This window comes from Panulirus ornatus, chromosome 20, assembly GCF_036320965.1.
Source record: "Panulirus ornatus isolate Po-2019 chromosome 20, ASM3632096v1, whole genome shotgun sequence".
NCBI classification, from domain to species: domain Eukaryota; kingdom Metazoa; phylum Arthropoda; class Malacostraca; order Decapoda; family Palinuridae; genus Panulirus; species Panulirus ornatus.
In genome coordinates, this window is record NC_092243.1 from 68,058,245 (window position 1) to 68,076,298 (window position 18,054).

Here is an 18,054-nt window from a genome sequence, read left to right on the forward strand (position 1 = left end):
ATGAATAATATAGCTATGAACATGCTCTCAATATATTCTTTAACATACCTGCTGCTTGAGCATTTTATAAGCAACCTACTCGTGTGACTAAATTTTTTGAAGAAAATGTGGAATAATGGTAAATGGAACTTACAAATTCCACTCCAACCATCCATCCTCCAGGATCGCTCATCCCTGGGATCTTGCCAGTCCATTGCACAACACCAAACTCGGGGTACTCTTCACTGAGCCAAACTATTCGATCTCCAACATTAACGCCACAATCTTCACTTCCACCTGTCATCATCATTTTCCCCGAAGATTAGAGAATCACCTTAATTATACTAATAACATAAAAGGATCATTTCTAAATGCAAAATTTTAAAGGTTAGCTGACTATAACTGGCAGAAAGAGATATGGCTATGCATAATAAAGTCACGGAAGAAAAGTAGTTTGTTATAACAAGAAACATTCAAGTCACATGCAAAATCTTGCTTCAGAGCAAAAGTGGATAATCTCTTAATAAAACAGATGATTATAGATTTCCCAGTGGGAGTTTCCAAACCTCTTTCTTTCTTAAGTCCACAATGATTCCTGGAATATACCAAAAATATATGAGAGCCTTGCAAGAAAGATGTGCCCTAAAGTGAAACAAGAAAACTGTATGGAATGTCCCCAGCAAAATCTAAAAACAAGTACTGAGCAAATGGCTAAATACTGCTTCAGATGATACCAGGATTGGCAACATGCAATGTGCATGTCAGGAGAAAAAACAAAAACAATATTACTGATCAAAAGAAGACATGCTATGAGCACTACATCCTTGCCCTGCATAATGGCAAAATCCTCTCTCTCTCTCTCTCTCTCTCTCTCTCTCTCTCTCTCTCTCTCTCTCTCTCTCTCTCCAAAATCCAAGTACAAGAATTCTGTCTTATACCAAAAGAAGTGAAAGAGATCTTAAAAATCTACAGAAACCTGAACCAATACTAAAAAGAAAAAATGGAGATTAATAATTTGACTAAAAACAAACCAAAGAGAAACTTTCAATGAAACATCGACTAAGTTTCAACACAACTATTAGGATGTAAAAGAAATCGCTGGGGCCTCAGTACTCATCAGAGAAAGTGTGGAACAAGAAAGAAGACAATGAATGAAAAATCAGGATGAACGGAAGAAAAAAGAAAAGAAAAAGACATCAGCATGAAGAAAGAAAAGGACACAAGAGCTTGAAGAAAAAATAAGGAATGCTATAGTGGGGTCATACAGACAAGAACACTGAGCAAATGAAGTGAAAGTTATCATCGACAAGAAAAAGAATCCAAAATTATTTTTCTTATATGTAAATAAATTCAAATACAAGAAAGTGAAACTGGAGCATTCAGAGTAGAAGAAAAGTATGAAAACGTCCCCATGAAAATTTGTATGATACTCATGAATAAATACAGGTCAGTATTCAGTACAAAATTAGAGACTATTGGCACAGGTACACCACCGATTTTCCGGGACTCATGGTTCCAAAGCCTTGCTGGATTAACCATTTTTACGAACCAACCGTGGTCACGTAATAATAATTCATCAACACACCTCTACCCCACTAATCACACGTCTCCCATGTGTCTAAAGTACACAACTAACTGCTAGAAATTTAAATTCAACAAATATCAAATGTTTGAGCATCCTAAGATGGTAAGTCTATCCTTAGACTGTTTGAATCCTGTGGGGTCTTCTTTGTCTTCTGTTGTTAGTGTTTTCCTAGGTATGCATCGCCAGAATAATGCAGTTTCATCTGCATTATACACCTGCTCAGGACTGAGGTGCTCATCAGCTACGAGTTTTGCAAATTAGTTCACATACTCAGCAGCCCCTTTGTGGTTTGCAGACCGCTTTTCTCCGCATACATTATTCATGGAAATTCCATGACACTTCTTGAATCTTTGAAGCCATCCTTCACTACAGTCATGCTCATGCTGTAATTTAAGTTCTTTATGGAAGAACTTAGCTTGGTCCATTATAATGTTACCTAACAAATCCACTCTATCACTCCAACACTGTCGAAACCATTCCATCATCACTTGATTGTGTTCAGCGCCCTTACCATCTTTCATAGTTTTTCTAATCGTTATTTGCTTCTTAGAATTGCTGTCTGCATAGAATTTCAATATTTTCTGCCTTTGCTTCTTTATATCATACACAGTTGATGAACCAATACTATAGATGTCACACAGCTTATGCACCGAAACACCATGGTCCATTTTTATCAACAGTTCTACTTTATCTTGGATCGATGTGGACTGGTGTTTACGTTTGACACAACGAGTGATACTCTCATTTGTCTTAGAAGCTATAGATAGGGTTAAATTTAAGCAAAATAAGCTAAGAATCTCACAGAATTGCAGTATCACCACCAACAAGTGCCATGTAAAGAATGTAAATAAGCACACCCTACACACAATGCCATCTGTGGCCTCCCAGTAAACTAGTCTGGAGGCCGCTGTAATTTTAAATTCCCTCACATAATTCTGTTTGGGCTAAAGGAGGTGCCAAACCACTAGTTGCTGGAAATTCGGTGGTGTACCTGTAGTAAGATATTCAACAAATTCAACAAAAATGACATCATAGATGTCAAAGTAACCGAAAATGATATAAGAGCAACAATACATAAATCAACAGAAAACTTGGCACTGGGACGAGATGGAATTTCAACCATCTTTCAGAAAAAGACAGATCAAGAAAAAAAGATGCTAATGATGAAACAGGGCTTAGGAGAAATGTGTAAGAAAGTATGATTTTCATACACTTCTAAACTTCATTGAAACAATGCAGACTTGTAAGTTTGATGCTGCTTAAGTCTAGAAAGTTCCAGAAAGATTGATAAAGAGGCACATAATGAGATACTTAATTAATGATTTCCATATAAATGTAGCCCTTGCAGCATGTACTAAAAGTATTAGTAAGGCAACGAAAGGGAATGGATACTGCCTATAGCATTTAACAAAATAAGCCAAAAGATTATAATGGAAAAAGTAGCAGAACAGAATCTAAGTAATAAAGCAGGAGGATGAGTCAAAAGGTTTCTAATGAAAAAATAAAGTATTGATAACTCATTTAGAATGCTTTCATACAACTCATTTTCATTTCTAATTGTGGCCTAATTTGTATATAATCCTCCAAAGACTTGCAATGAAAAAGAACATATACACAATGGTAACAATGAAGGAGCAATCAGTATAGTACATGAAGCAGTGAAACACCCAATTCTTAGATGGTAAACTACTTTAACAGGGGATTTAGATTATAAAGAGATAGACTGAGGGAAATTTGAGTTCTCATGGTGATAGGGAGTTTTGCCAACACAAGTTTTTTGAGTCTATACAGAAAAATTTCCTGCACCAGCATGTCCTAGAGAAAACTAGGATGAGAGGGACTGATACACCATCAATGCTAAACCTTATCTTCACTCACACTAGCATGAAGATTGAGAACATTATATATGATACACCAGTTGGAAGAAGTGATCATGTAATGCTTAAGTCTGAATATGAGGTAAAAGAAGATATCATAAGAGCAGGAGTGAGACAGAAAATAAGGAGGAAATATAATTGTAGAAATTACACAAACTTCAACAATTTCCATGGTAACATAGCATGGCAAATGGAATTTAGTAGCCAAGAAGCAGGGCGCTGTGTTAAAAGGTTCAGTGAAACCTACAGCAAGAGAGTAGAGGCATGGGTGCCTCAAGCCTCATTTACAGAGGGAATGGTATAAAAGAGGAAGGAATGGGTTAATGAAAGATGTCATAAAGCAAAGATGCTTTGAGACATGCATTAGCAAAGATATAAGGAACACTCTAGACAGCTAGCACTGGCAAAGTAGAAGAGTATAGGATGAGTACACCAGGGTAAGAAAAAAGGAACAAAGAAACTTTGAAAGAATATTATGGACATGGTAGCTAAAAATTAACAACTATCCCATTAATCTATCAAGAGCCAGTTGTCAGTTAAAAAGAAGCTGATCAGGCGAAGGAATTCAGAGGGAAATAATGTAAAGGATGATGTAAGGATAAGTGAGGAACAGAATAGCAAATTCAAAAATGTTTTCACAGTGGAAGACAATATAGCCCCAACACCAGTAAGATGGAATGGTGAGGAGGTTCTGGAAATCACAGATATCAAGAAAAGATATTAACAGAATATCAAAAGGACTTGTCCCATACACAGTTTATGGTCCTGATAAAATTTCATCATAAGCACACAAGAGGTGTGTAAATTAACTTGAGAGATATACTACTTGAATTACTCTTCAAGATGTCACCAGTGAGAGGCATAGTACTAGGGTATGATAAAGATCCAACTGGGAAAAGGTGCTAAACTACAGACTGGTCTCACTGACAAGAGTGGTGTGTGAGGTTCAGGAAAAGATTATTAGAAAGCAAGCTGATGACTTTCTGATGAGGAGAAATTTCCTAAGTGAGAGACAGCATGGTTGTAGGGAAATGTCATGCGTAACTAACCTCAAAGTTTTACGTGAAAGTGAGTCCAGTCCTGGACAAAGGGGGATGGCTGGGTGGACTGTCTGTTTCTGGACTGCCAGAGGGCATTTGACACTAACACACAGAAGCTGAATCATCAAGCAGGAATAAAGGGAAATCTCCTTCACTGGATAAGAGATTATCTCAGTGGTTGGGAACAAAGGATGCACTTCAGAGGAAGAACCCTTTCCAAAGGGACTGAGGTAACCAGTGGAGTGACACAGGGTACAGTTCTGGAACCATTACTTTTCCTGATCTACATGAAGGCAAGAGTATGATTTCAGATGATGCAAAAGTCATGAGGTAAGTCAGAAGCAAAGAGGGTTGTATCAGATTACAAGGGGATGTAAACAGACTTTAAAGTTGGTCTGAAACATGGCTGATGAAATTCAACTCTAGCAAATGCAAAGTAATGAAGACTGGACAAAGTGAAAGATGGCTTCATTATGACTAATACCTTGCGGGAAATAAGCTTAAGATTCTGTATGTGAGAAGGGCTTGGCAGTAGACCTCAACCCTAATATGTTGCCAGAGTCACATGTTAGGAGAATACCGATGAAAACAAAATGTCTGATGGTGTATACCGAAATATCTTTCAAGTATATGGATAAAGAAATATTCAGAAAGCTATTCATATCCTACATAAGGTCAAAACTAGAATATGCTTCTCAAGTTTGGTCATTGCACAGAGAAAAGCACAAAGAACTCACAGAGAAGATCCAGGGAAGGGCAACAAAGATGGTACTGCATTTAAGAGAGCTAACCTATAAGGAATGGCTGGATGCTTTAAACTTACCCACCTTGGAAGATGACAGGTAACCATAACCTTTAGGTTCTTAAGAGAGATTAATGAAGTGGACAGTGAACAGTACTTTGAGTGATGTAGGGATAGAGGAACCAGAGGACGACATAAAATTGAGCAAACTTGTAAATAAGGATGCAAAGAAATACTTTTCTAGTAAATGAATGGTGGATGATTGGAACAAATTGACTGAGGACATGGTTTATGCAGAGAGCATACATTGATTCAAGAGGGAGTACGACAGTAGACAGTGTTCAAGAGATGGGGCTCCGTAGTGTAAAACTCCCTCCAAATACAGTACACATAGGTAATTATTGGTAATTACACAAGGCCTTTGCCTCATCACCAACCCTATTGCTCACTTCAGCTCCCATAGTTATGTCTGCTGCCATGTCCACTCCCAAGTGTAATTAAAGCACTCCACTCTCTCTCTCTTAACTTTACTTTCATTTACATTAACTCTCAACTTCCTCCTCTCATATGCTTACCTTCCTCCCTTCCTACTTACACATATGCCTTACTCTCAAATAAAAAATCTCATTGTATCTAGTAACATTCCTCCCACACTGTATTCAGAACACTTTCCAAAAGACATCTCTATCAACCTATTATAAACTTTTTTGACGTCCATACATGCTACATACAAATACCTCTCTTTCTCCAAAAATTTTGCACACTTTCTTCAAAGCAAAAGCATCCTCTACCATTACTAAAATTACAATGCTCCTCCCAGACCTGATACTTTGTGCATGCTATTATCCTCTTAATCATTCTCCTATACAATATACAAGGTATACCCAACAGAATTAAACCTGTGTCATTTGAGGATTCTCTCTGGATAAGAATGTATGGAAGAGGGTGACTGCATTGCAAATGAAGTGTATGAGGATAATATATGGTATAAGGAGAGGTGATTGAGTAAGAAATGATAGGCGTATATTTGACAGCTAAAAAAGGTGTACTGGAACAGTTTAGACATATGGAGAAAATGAACAGGAGAGGTTGTCAAAGGTTATATGTGTTAGAAGTGGAAGGGACAAGAATGAGGAGACCTTATTGGAAATGGAATGAAGGGCATGAACATGCAACGGAGTATACAGAGTGAACTGGAGTGATGATGTATACAGGGGAACACATGTTGTCAATGGACTGAACCAGACCATATGAAGCTGAAAGTTCTGTGGGGCCTGGTTACAGATGAGGGGCTGTGGTTTCAGTGCATTACACATGACTGGTGCAGAATGGATGAGAGCACATGAAGCTATATCTTCGTCTATTCCTGGCATTACCACAATAACATGGGAAAAGGTGAATGTGTGGAAAAAAATATATAAACATACACTTACTTCCCTGTGCGAGGAATCCGATTCATAATATATATTGCAAACTACTCCATAACTTTAACAGAAACTGTTGTGTCAAGTCTATTTTTTCAGAAATCTATACATCTTCACTTAACAATCTACACTGACTTCTAAAGTATTTCTAACTTCCGAAAAGAATAACAACTCTGTCCATGCTTTGTTCCTACTGCTCAGTGTCAAGAAATGCAAATGATTCATATTCCAGTGACCATAAAAAATCTTATCTCCATGTAGCTCTGCCATCTACTTATCTATGATTATCTAAAAAATGTTTAGTTATGAGTCAATAAAAATGTTATGGGAATATCAACTTTTCCTGAAGGACACAAGATTTTTACCTACCTTTCCCACTAGCCGCATGAACTTTGCGCCGTCCACCATCCATACTCTCCAGGTGTACTGTACTACATTGGTCTGAAAGTGTGGTAATAGACATCCAATATTAATTAGAACTGCACACAATAGCAATATTGTCTGTATGCTTAAAAGCACTGATCTCTTACTGCTTTGGTTCTTCAGCAGATCAATATATCTTGGTCATGGAGCAATTGCTCTGCAGGGTCTGCAGCATCTCTTCCCAGATGTACCAGTGCCCAACTGCACCTTGCATCAGATGAAGTTTGTGCAGTAACATCTCTTGTTCATACTAGCTGGGGAGTGATCAAAAAACTCAAAAGACATTGCCAACTCTCCAATTAATTAGCCACAGCACACAAGACTGAATACAAGGAACTTCAAACCTCAGCAAAGAATCTTACACAGTAAAAACTCGGATGGCTATCATAATTGTACATGCAGCATATACAAAACCACTTTAAGTTATACTTCGTGGTCACTGTTTATCACTATGACTATGCACATTAAGATAAAACTTCTCTAGTATGCAGTAATTAAGGAATGTTCAACCATTCAGGTCAAGCTAAACTCTTCTTACTCCTATGTTTCTGATGAACTCTAGCTCAAAGAGTATTCAATCAGACAAACAGCCCTAACAAACTTTCTCTTACAGATTCCAACAGATGATTACTATCGAGAAACAAATAAGAAAAAAAATTATATCAAATCTATGCACTCTATCCAATAAACCCACTCCTCTTTAAAAGTAAAGTGGCACTGCAGAAACTTTTATCAGTTATTAGTACAAATAGTGTACAGTTTGCAAAAGAAAAAATATCACTACATTTGCTACACTTTAAATTTTGAAACACAGGATAAAGAGTTTGATTTACTCTTCTAGATGCTGTCATCTATTGGTATGCCTGCTCTCTTTATTTGATAAAGGCACCATGAAGATAAAAAACTATTGAGTGACACTGGAGGAGTGAAGGAGGTTCCCTGAATAGAATTACCAGATACTCCTATATTCCTATCATCTCCTATCTGTTGAACTGAAAACTTTCAAGTGTTCATTGGTAAAATATACCTGAATATCTAATAACTATGCTAACTGGGGAACATGTGATTCGATTAAAATCATATATACAACATTGAGGACAATGTGTGGTGTGAGGTGGTTTGATCGAGTAAGTAACGTAAGGGTAAGAGAGATGTGTGGAAATAAAAAGAGCGTGGTTGAGAGAGCAGAAGAGGGTGTTTTGAAATGGTTTGGGCACATGGAGAGAATGAGTGAGGAAAGATTGACCAAGAGGATATATGTGTCGGAGGTGGAGGGAACGAGGAGAAGAGGGAGACCAAATTGGAGGTGGAAAGATGGAGTGAAAAGGATTTTGTGTGATCGGGGCCTGAACATGCAGGAGGGTGAAAGGAGGGCAAGGAATAGAGTGAATTGGAGCGATGTGGTATACAGGGGTTGACGTGCTGTCAGTGGATTGAATCAAGGCATGTGAAGCGTCTGGGGTAAACCAAGGAAAGCTGTGTAGGTATGTATATTTGCGTGTGTGGACGTGTGTATGTACATGTGTATGGGGGGGGTTGGGCCATTTCTTTCGTCTGTTTCCTTGCGCTACCTCGCAAACGCGGGAGACAGCGACAAAGTATAAAAAAAAAAAAAAAAAAAAAAAAAAAAAAAAAAAAAAACAATGAAAAAATATTCAAATAATTAAGCAAAGTTTGGCAACTCACATTTCAAAAGAAAAACAATGCCATAATACTTCAGCTAAATCATCATATTTCATTCACAGTTCTTGTGAAGTCTCCTTGATATTTCTGCAGTCTCTTCTCTGTAAGGGTTCATTCATAAATGAGATGACCGCTACAACAACATAAAATTTTGAGTCTGACTCAGTAATGTGTTTTGAATCTATATTTAGATCTTTTAAAAATCTATGGTAATTTATGCTCCAAAGGCCTATAAAGAAAATTTGCATGCAATGGATTGACAGTTCATTACTGAGCAAAATTATGTAATGATTAATTTTCAACATATATTTGTCTACTTATCTGAATATTCCCCTTATCAAACCTTAACATTTGGTTTTCTAATAATCAATGCCAATCTTTTCATTTTCTTATCATTTTCTCCCAAAATGATATAATATCTGGTAAACTGCAAGTCATCTCTTTAGTTTCCCAAAGACTTTTTCAACTGTTAGTGTTGTAAAAATACAGTACTTATTAAAATGAGTATCACAAAGTAGTGAATTACATTCGTCTGTCCTATTTCAATAGACAAATAATCAATTAACCATATCATATGAAACATCCAAGTCAAAGAATAAGGCATGAGAATGGGATTTCAAAATGCATAAGAATGTACCAACCATAACAAAACAAATGGTGGAACATTGTTCAATTCAAATTTCACTGAACCCATGGGTAGCAATCCCTTTGATGCGGACTGTACATATGCACATTCATCTTTGGAGTTTTCAGGATCTAACAGCGAAAACAAAAAAAAATTTGCACGTTCACTTATTCTAATGATTCTTTCACAAACAAACCATCATTGAGGCCTTTCAAATAAGCTAATCCCACTATCTTCCGAGAGGTAAAGTTTCTGTTACTTTTTCTGAAAAATGCCCTTACTAAAAGAAAAACCTATCTCATATTTCAAAAACCACCTCAGTTTCAATATTCATCTCTCTCTAGTATTGATGCAACAACAAAACCATTTTCATGTAGCATGCTAAAAGAAAGGAACTTTTCAAACCTAAGTACAGTAAAGCAATACTTCTTGAAGTAAAACTACAGTTTCTGCATAATTTCTGAGTTTTTGGTTTGTAAGCAAATACCTAATACAGAGTACAGACAAAAATTTGAAGTCTAAAAGCCATGACTTACAGTTGTACAAAAGAAGCAGGACCCCAAAGTGATCACAAACAGTTTTAGTGTGAAAATTACTCAGAAGTCGTAGAAGGCGACTAAAAGGGAAGGGAGCGGGGGGGCTGGAAATCCTAACCTCTCATTCTTTTTTAATTTTCCAAAAGAAGGAACAGATATGGGGGCCAGGTGAGGATATTCCCTCAAAGGCATAGTCCTCTGTTCTTAACGTTACCTCGCTAACGCGGGAAATGGCGAATAGTATGAAAGAAAGAAAGAAGAGAGTGGTGAGATTGAGCAAGCTTGGGAAGGAGACTTGTGTGAGGAAGTACCAGGAGAGACTGACTACAGAATGGAAAAAGGTGAGAACAAAGGACATAAGGGGAATGGGGGAGGAATGGGATGTATTTAGGGAAGCAGTGATGGCTTGCGCAAAAGATGCTAGTGGCATGAGAAGCGTGGGAGGTGGGCAGATTAGAAAGGGTAGTGAGGGGTGGGATGAAGAAATAAGATTATTAGTAAAAGAGAAGAGAGAGGCATTTGGACAATTTCTGCAGGGGAATAATGCAAATGACTGGGAGATGTATAAAAGAAAGAGGCAGGAGGTCAAGAGAAAGGTGTAAGAGGTGAAAAAGAGGGCAAATGAGAGTTGGGGTGAGAGAGTATCATTAAATTTTAGGGAGAATAAAAAGATGTTTTGGAAGGAGGTAAATAAAGGGCATAAGACAGGGAAACAAACAGGAACTTCAGTGAAGGGGGCTAATGGGGAGGTGATAACAAGTAGTGGTGATGTGAGAAGATGGAGTGAGTATTTTGAAGGTCTGTTGAATGTGTTTGATGATACAGTGGCAGATATAGGGTGTTTCAGTCAAGGTGGTGTGAAAAGTGAGAGGGTTAGGGAGAATGATTTGGTAAACAGAGAAGAGGTAGTAAAAGCTTTGCAGAAGATGAAAGCCGGCAAGGCAGCGGGTTTGGATGGTATTGCAGTGGAATATATTTAAAAAGGGGGTGACTGTATTGTTGATTGGTTGGTAAGGTTATTTAATGTATGTATGACTCATGGTGAGGTGCCCGAGGATTGGCGGAATGCTTGCATAATGCCATTGTACAAAGGCAAAGGGGATAAAAGTGAGTGCTCAAATTACAGAGGTATAAGTTTGTTGAGTATTCCTGGGAAATTAAATGGGAGGGTATTGATTAAGAGGGTGAAGGCATGTACACAGCATCAGATTGGGGAAAAGCAGTGTGGTTTCAGAAGTGGTAAAGGATGTGTGGATCACGTGTTTGCTTTGAAGAATGTATGTGAGAAATATTTAGAAAAGCAAATGGATTTGTATGTAGCATTTTTGGATCTGGAGAAGGCATATAATAGAGTTGATAGAGATGCTCTGTGGAAGGTATTACGAATATATGGTGTGGGAGGCAAGTTGCTAGAAGCAGTGAAAAGTTTTTATCGAGGATGTAAGGCATGTGTACGTGTAAAACTTATGAGGTGTGCATAGCTACTACGTAGTTCTTGATATCTATTTACAATCACCCATTTGAATTGTACAGGGAGGCAGTTTGACAAACAGATCACTGTTAATGTCATCAATTGTTTTAAAAATTGAAGGGTTATGATCAGATCACCCCTCACCTTTCTCAATTCCATGGTGGTCAAATTTAAAGCCCTCAGCTCTCTTAATTCTGATAGCATCATTTTTTTAACCAAAGTTTCACTAATTCAACTTGGAGGCAACATTAACTTTTTTCTTTTTTGTCCTAAATTTATGAAGTGTACTGCTTTAGATCCATGGAACAAAACCAAAGAAAGCTGTAAAACTTGTAGTTGTTATGTAAATCCTTTAAAACCCTTCTCTATCAGCTCTTTAAGCCTTTTGCAGAGACCATACTTGAGAAGCTATTCTAGTTTTGGCCTTATGTGGCATATGACCAGCTTATAAGACATCTCCTTATCCATATTATTGAAAGCCTAGGTCACTTCGTAAGTATATGCAATCTTATTTGCTTTTCACTCCTCTCATGATATATGCATCACCTGAAAAGCATACTCATGAAGGAATCCATTCCTGGGGAAAGCAAAGATGGTTTAGCTACTTTAGTGAATTCGAAACAGGAAGGACAAAGCACACTCAACTCCAATTAAAACCAACAAAGTGCATTGAACTCAACCATGCACAGCTTGCTACACATTAGATGGAGGTGAATCTCGTACAAATGTGATGTTTACTATTCTTAGGGATAAGAAGTTAGTGTCTTTAACCAAAGCTAACAAATGTAAAGGAAAGCCAGTGTATGCTCTCCTCAGCAATAACTTCAGTAGATGTGTATGGCTGAACCAATCATAGCTGTCCATGACTTTTTATGTAGCAATTAAGCCCCTAGAGCATGGTAGCCCTGGCTGTGTCAATAGTCCATATAAAACAGCTACCTTGCTTGGCTTTTCAGAATTACCTTGGACTTCATGCTTCCACTTCACCATCATCAAGGTTTACTGAGCTTCACTCTTTCTGTTGTCCATTACAAGGGTGGAAGAAGTAAGAAAAGTGAGAAATCATCAGACAGAATATCACAATATATGTTATGACATCCATTTATATGTATCAAACCCAATTTGTTATAAATTCTTAATTGTGAAGTTGACAGGAAGTTTGAGAAGTTGATACTAAGTTTCACCAGCACATAATAATGCTAATCATTGGTAAACTTGGAAGAATGGGTGACATCAACCCCCTGTACTGGAAATCTTACATGGAGTACTCTGATTCTCTACAGCCTATGTAGCAAACCATCCTTTTCAAGTGGGCAGGTTTTTTGGGTAGTTTTGGGAGATCAATGCAATAGTTGTGATGGACCTAGCCTATGGACAGTTCACAGGTAAAGTCACAAATGAAAGACCCTTTACATTTCAGTTTGAAACTGTACCAAAACCAAATGAGATATTAATGTGCCACATATATCTGAGATTCCTAATGACATTCTCGGTGAACATATGTGGCTATCCAAATGGAATTTCCCTGAAAATGCAATACCATATGCATCCTGTATATGATCTTTTTCTGAATATGATTCTTCTTACAAGATGAGTTTATATGCATAAGTTTCTGCAGTTTTTGTCCTTTTTATGTCTAAAATCTGGTGATAATTCTAGCTTGATGACCTCTGGTTGCTGATAGTCAAAAATTTCAACAATATACATAAGCGTATCCAGATATGCCATGATCCAGCAAATGTACTGGATCCAGGAATTCTCTTAAAAACCTGAAGGAAATTTGAGTGTTAAGTTTCATTGGACTGGTGTTTATAACATGAGAGTCACCAGCAGATGTAACTGATCCAGGAATTCTCCTAAAAACCTGAAGGATATTTGGGTGTTAAGTTTTATTCAACTGGTGCTTATAATCTGAGAGTTAATCATGATGATCCTAGCAGATGATAAGCCTAAAGGTTAAGATATCTAAACAACCAGTTTAGTGTTCAGAGTCCAGTGCAGCAAATGCTGAGTAGCTACGGTGAAGTCTAGTCCATAATTTATCCTATGAGATCCAAGATATATTTTGGCAAGTATTACTGTTTGCATAGTTAAATACAACAGCAATCTGAAATAAATAATATACTCTATATTCATCAGTCAGGAAGATACACTAAGTAGCGATAAATATACAATGGTTACAAAACTGCAGTCATGTAATAAATATATGTAGCATTTCTATAATCCTTTCTATTACACTTTTATACTTATAATTGCATTTCACATTTATACATAGCAAGTTGCTTCACATTTGGCATGGCAGCAAGATAAATGAAAGCACTGGAAGTCACTCCTAAATGAGTTAAGGTAGTTGGGATGATGGACTGACAAAACAGCAATGCAATCTGTCAGACATAGTAGAGTCAGCCTACAGTTTACAAGTGGATCACATAGCAGCAGGTGGAAAATCATTAAGTAGTGTTTTACGAAGGCAATTCGCATCCAATACATCTACAAGAGGACATGAGGATCTTAGGTGCTGCACATGACCATCCTATAATGTCAGCAATATAGCTAACACATAATCTGCAGCTTTCTTGCCACCCTCTGACCACTGAACAATACCTGCTCAAAAACAAAGTCTAGAGCAGTGTGTTGATATAGAGCAAAAAGAAAGGTTTACCTAAGATTTACACTTCAGCACCATGCTTTTTCTGTACAATATGAGAGGAGTAACAAACTGTCAGAGATCTTGTAGATATCATATATATCCAGCAAAACAAGTAAGGTGTGTAGAAGGGTCTCCACATCCCCCTTGAGATGGATGTGAGAATATAGTTTGGGAGAACTTGTAAAGATCAACAAATGGTTCACATATGAATAATACATACAAATTTTAAGAGAAATTCTTTGACCATCCATGGCTATCCCTGCTCCAAACAGCATGAGAATAATGCCACACAGGAGTCCCATATACACAAGAATAGTGAGAGACTGGTTTCAGGAACAACTAAAGTGGAGTTCCTGGACTAGCCTTCCATGGGAAGAAGAGATCAATTTTACAGGAAATCTCTAGCAAAGGGAAAATGATGCAGCTGGCACATAGCAGCTTGGCAAACAATCATGGTATTGTTTTTGAGGAGGCTTCTTACAGCACTCCAGGAAACATTATAATTACATTTTTTAAATGAATCTAATGCAACTGTGGCATCATTTGTTGTGCATCCCTCTATCTCACCAAATAAATATAACAGCTTAGCAAAAGAACTATGTAATAAGAGGGCATGTGATGGGTTGGCTCTAAAACTGCCATCATACACCATGCTGAGATATCAAATCCACAAAAAGTACTGTCTTGTTAATCTAATGTTAAATGTGTTAATCACAAAATCAATACAATGCTAAATATCATGCATCAACCATGTACTCACAAGTGATGTTAATTCAAAAGTAGAACAACCTGAAGTGAAAGCAGAATCATCATTGTATTTACATCTTCAAAACTTCAATTGACAGAATTGTCTTATTAGTGCATAATCTGTAATAAATACAGTAATAGTACTCACTATGTTAGCAAATTAATAAAACAATGATAAATACATAAAAATAATACATCAGAAAGTGTGTCTAACAACTGGACGAAGGTATTATTAGTTTCTCTGCTATACAAAGGTAAACAGAGTAATAATCATGGAAAGGATCATAGACAACTAAGAATAAGGCATATTAAGAGAGTTGAAAGAGATATGATGGCATCATGTTTATCAAGGTTCAGCTATTTTTGCACCTTCACCTCTTGAGGGTAACATGAAAGTGCTATGATATACCATGTAATCTTATTTAAACCCAACTAAGCTGCAATACACATGGTCTTAATCTGCAGCCACATCAGCTAAAAACAATATAATTACAGGGGGTCCTCACAGACCAACAGGGTTATGTTCCTGGTAATCTGTTGTTAAAGCAGAATATCACTGTATTATTGAGACCTTTGTTAAAAGGGAGTTAAATTCCAAATCAACAACCTCAGCAATCTAATCCTCATGTGTGGACTATACCCAGTGGTATACCACACTCTACAATGATGTAAATTAGACACTCTAATTCAGTAACTGTTGCCATTTCACTGGTAAATCTCAGCAAACTAATCCTCATGTATGGACTATACCCAAAGTAGTATACCACACTCTACCCTGATGTAAATCAGACTCTGATTCAGTAACTATTGCCATTTCACTGGTAAATCAGATGATATTCAGTAACTGATACTGAGAATGCTGATGATGAGGGACTGAGGTAGGTGGAGGTGCAGTTGGATAAGGGTGAAGTGAATGGATTGTCAAGCCTTCTATAATGAGCCTATCATTTCAGTAAGTTATATCTATGTTTGTTGATGCATTTGGCTATCATATTACCTACTTAAACATCTTCAAGTTAAGCAGATCTCACTTTTATTGCAAATTAAGAAAACAAAAACTTGGTGTTCCTTATAAAGTGACTATCAGTGGCTGGAATATGATTAGAATCTTAGGTAATTTTGCTGTGTTACCATTATGAAATGCATTATAACTGAAAAACCTTACCATAAACTTAAATATCTCATTATCTGTTGAAGAGAATACTAAAAAATACGAATTTTCTTCAAATATGTCATTTGCCAAAACTTAGTATCATTCTACACACTTCTACACTAATTCTCAGATGCTGCTAATGTGAAATGTCACTGTGAATCATTAATCTATGGCAGTTTTCTTAATCAAAAAAGGGCATTTTGCCAATGATATTCCTGATCAATGTTTGTTACAGTAACAATATTCTACAATATTCTGTCATTTACTATAATGCCTCACTTTTACTGTTAGGTATAACACTTTTACATTATGCTTCACATGCAGAGTAAACTGTCATCTATAATATAATGAAAATAAGCAAACAAAAAATAAAAATCTGAAATATCCAGCAGCTACTGAAAAGAAAAATATAGCACTATGTATCATGATATCAGATTGGGGAAGAGCAGTGCGGTTTCAGAAGTGGTAGAGGATGTGTGGATCAGGTGTTTGCTTTGAAGAATGTATGTGAGAAATACTTAGAAAAGCAAATGGATTTGTATGTAGCATTTATGGATCTGGAGAAGGCATATGATAGAGTTGACAGAGATGCTCTGTGGAAGGTATTAAGAATATATGGTGTGGGAGGCAAGTTGTTAGAAGCAGTGAAAAGTTTTTATCGAGGATGTAAGGCATGTGTACGTGTAGGAAGAGAGGAAAGTGATTGGTTCTCAGTGAATGTAGGTTTGCGGCAGGGGTGTGTGATGTCTCCATGGTTGTTTAATTTGTTTATGGATGGGGTTGTAAGGGAGGTAAATGCAAGAGTCCTGGAAAGAGGGGCAAGTATGAAGTCTGTTGGGGATGAGAGAGCTTGGGAAGTGAGTCAGTTGTTGTTCGCTGATGATACAGCGCTGGTGGCTGATTCATGTGAGAAACTGCAGAAGCTGGTGACTGAGTTTGGTAAAGTGTGTGGAAGAAGAAAGTTGAGAGTAAATGTGAATAAGAGCAAGGTTATTAGGTACAGTAGGGGTGAGGGTCAAGTCAATTGGGAGGTGAGTTTGAATGGAGAAAAACTGGAGGAAGTGAAGTGTTTTAGATATCTGGGAGTGGATCTGTCAGCGGATGGAACCATGGAAGCGGAAGTGGATCATAGGGCGGGGGAGGGGGCGAAAATTTTGGGAGCCTTGAAAAATGTGTGGAAGTCGAGAACATTATCTCGGAAAGCAAAAATGGGTATGTTTGAGGGAATAGTGGTTCCAACAATGTTGTATGGTTGCGAGGCGTGGGCTATGGATAGAGATGTGCGCAGGAGGATGGATGTGCTGGAAATGAGATGTTTGAGGACAATGTGTGGTGTGAGGTGGTTTGATCGAGTAAGTAACGTAAGGGTAAGAGAGATGTGTGGAAATAAAAAGAGCGTGGTTGAGAGAGCAGAAGAGGGTGTTTTGAAATGGTTTGGGCACATGGAGAGAATGAGTGAGGAGAGATTGACCAAGAGGATATATGTGTCGGAGGTGGAGGGAACGAGGAGAAGAGGGAGACCAAATTGGAGGTGGAAAGATGGAGTGAAAAAGATTTTGTGTGATCGGGGCCTGAACATGCAGGAGGGTGAAAGGAGGGCAAGAAATAGAGTGAATTGGAGTCATGTGGTATACAGGGGTTGACGTGCTGTCAGTGGATTGAAGCAAGGCATGTGAAGCGTCTGGGGTAAACCATGGAAAGCTGTGTAGGTATGTATATTTGCGTGTGTGGACGTGTGTATGTACATGTGTATGGGGGGGGGGGGTTGGGCCATTTCTTTCGTCTGTTTCCTTGCGCTACCTCGCAAACGCGGGAGACAGCGACAAAGTATAAAAAAAAAAAAAAAAAAAAAAAAAATGTATCATGGCAAGACCTAAAATGACAATCATTACAAAAAATAAAACAGAACAATGAACAAAGAAATCTTAAGGATATGAATGTACAATATCCTGTTTTCATGAAAATGAAGTTTCAAGCTGGCACTCTCCTTAGATCACAGTATCCTTCACTGAGAAATTACCACAGCAGAGGTTCTTCTACAGCTCAGGAACCCCATCACATGAAGAGTAGTTGCCACTAGTAAAAACCATAAAAAAATATGGAAAAATCCCAAACAAAT

The 18,054-nt window shown here is 37.5% G+C and overlaps 1 protein-coding gene across 10 annotated transcripts in view; it reads right to left on the reverse strand.

Annotated features, from left to right (window-relative positions):
* CYLD (ubiquitin carboxyl-terminal hydrolase CYLD) overlaps positions 1-18,054 on the reverse strand; it is a 187,379-nt gene that overhangs the window by 73,747 nt on the left and 95,578 nt on the right. For 3 of the 10 annotated variants that reach the window (XM_071675141.1, XM_071675144.1, XM_071675139.1), the window contains exons 2-3: positions 7,017-7,088; positions 134-276 (exon numbers count right to left, since the gene is read on the reverse strand). In XM_071675141.1, coding sequence (XP_071531242.1) covers positions 134-276; positions 7,017-7,059 — 186 coding nt within the window. In that variant the 5' untranslated portion in view covers positions 7,060-7,088. Of the gene's footprint in view, positions 1-133; positions 277-7,016; positions 7,089-7,177; positions 7,325-8,756; positions 8,776-14,795; positions 14,825-18,054 lie in introns of those variants that run through there. The other 7 variants (XM_071675148.1, XM_071675147.1, XM_071675149.1 and 4 more) reach the window with 5 other exon arrangements.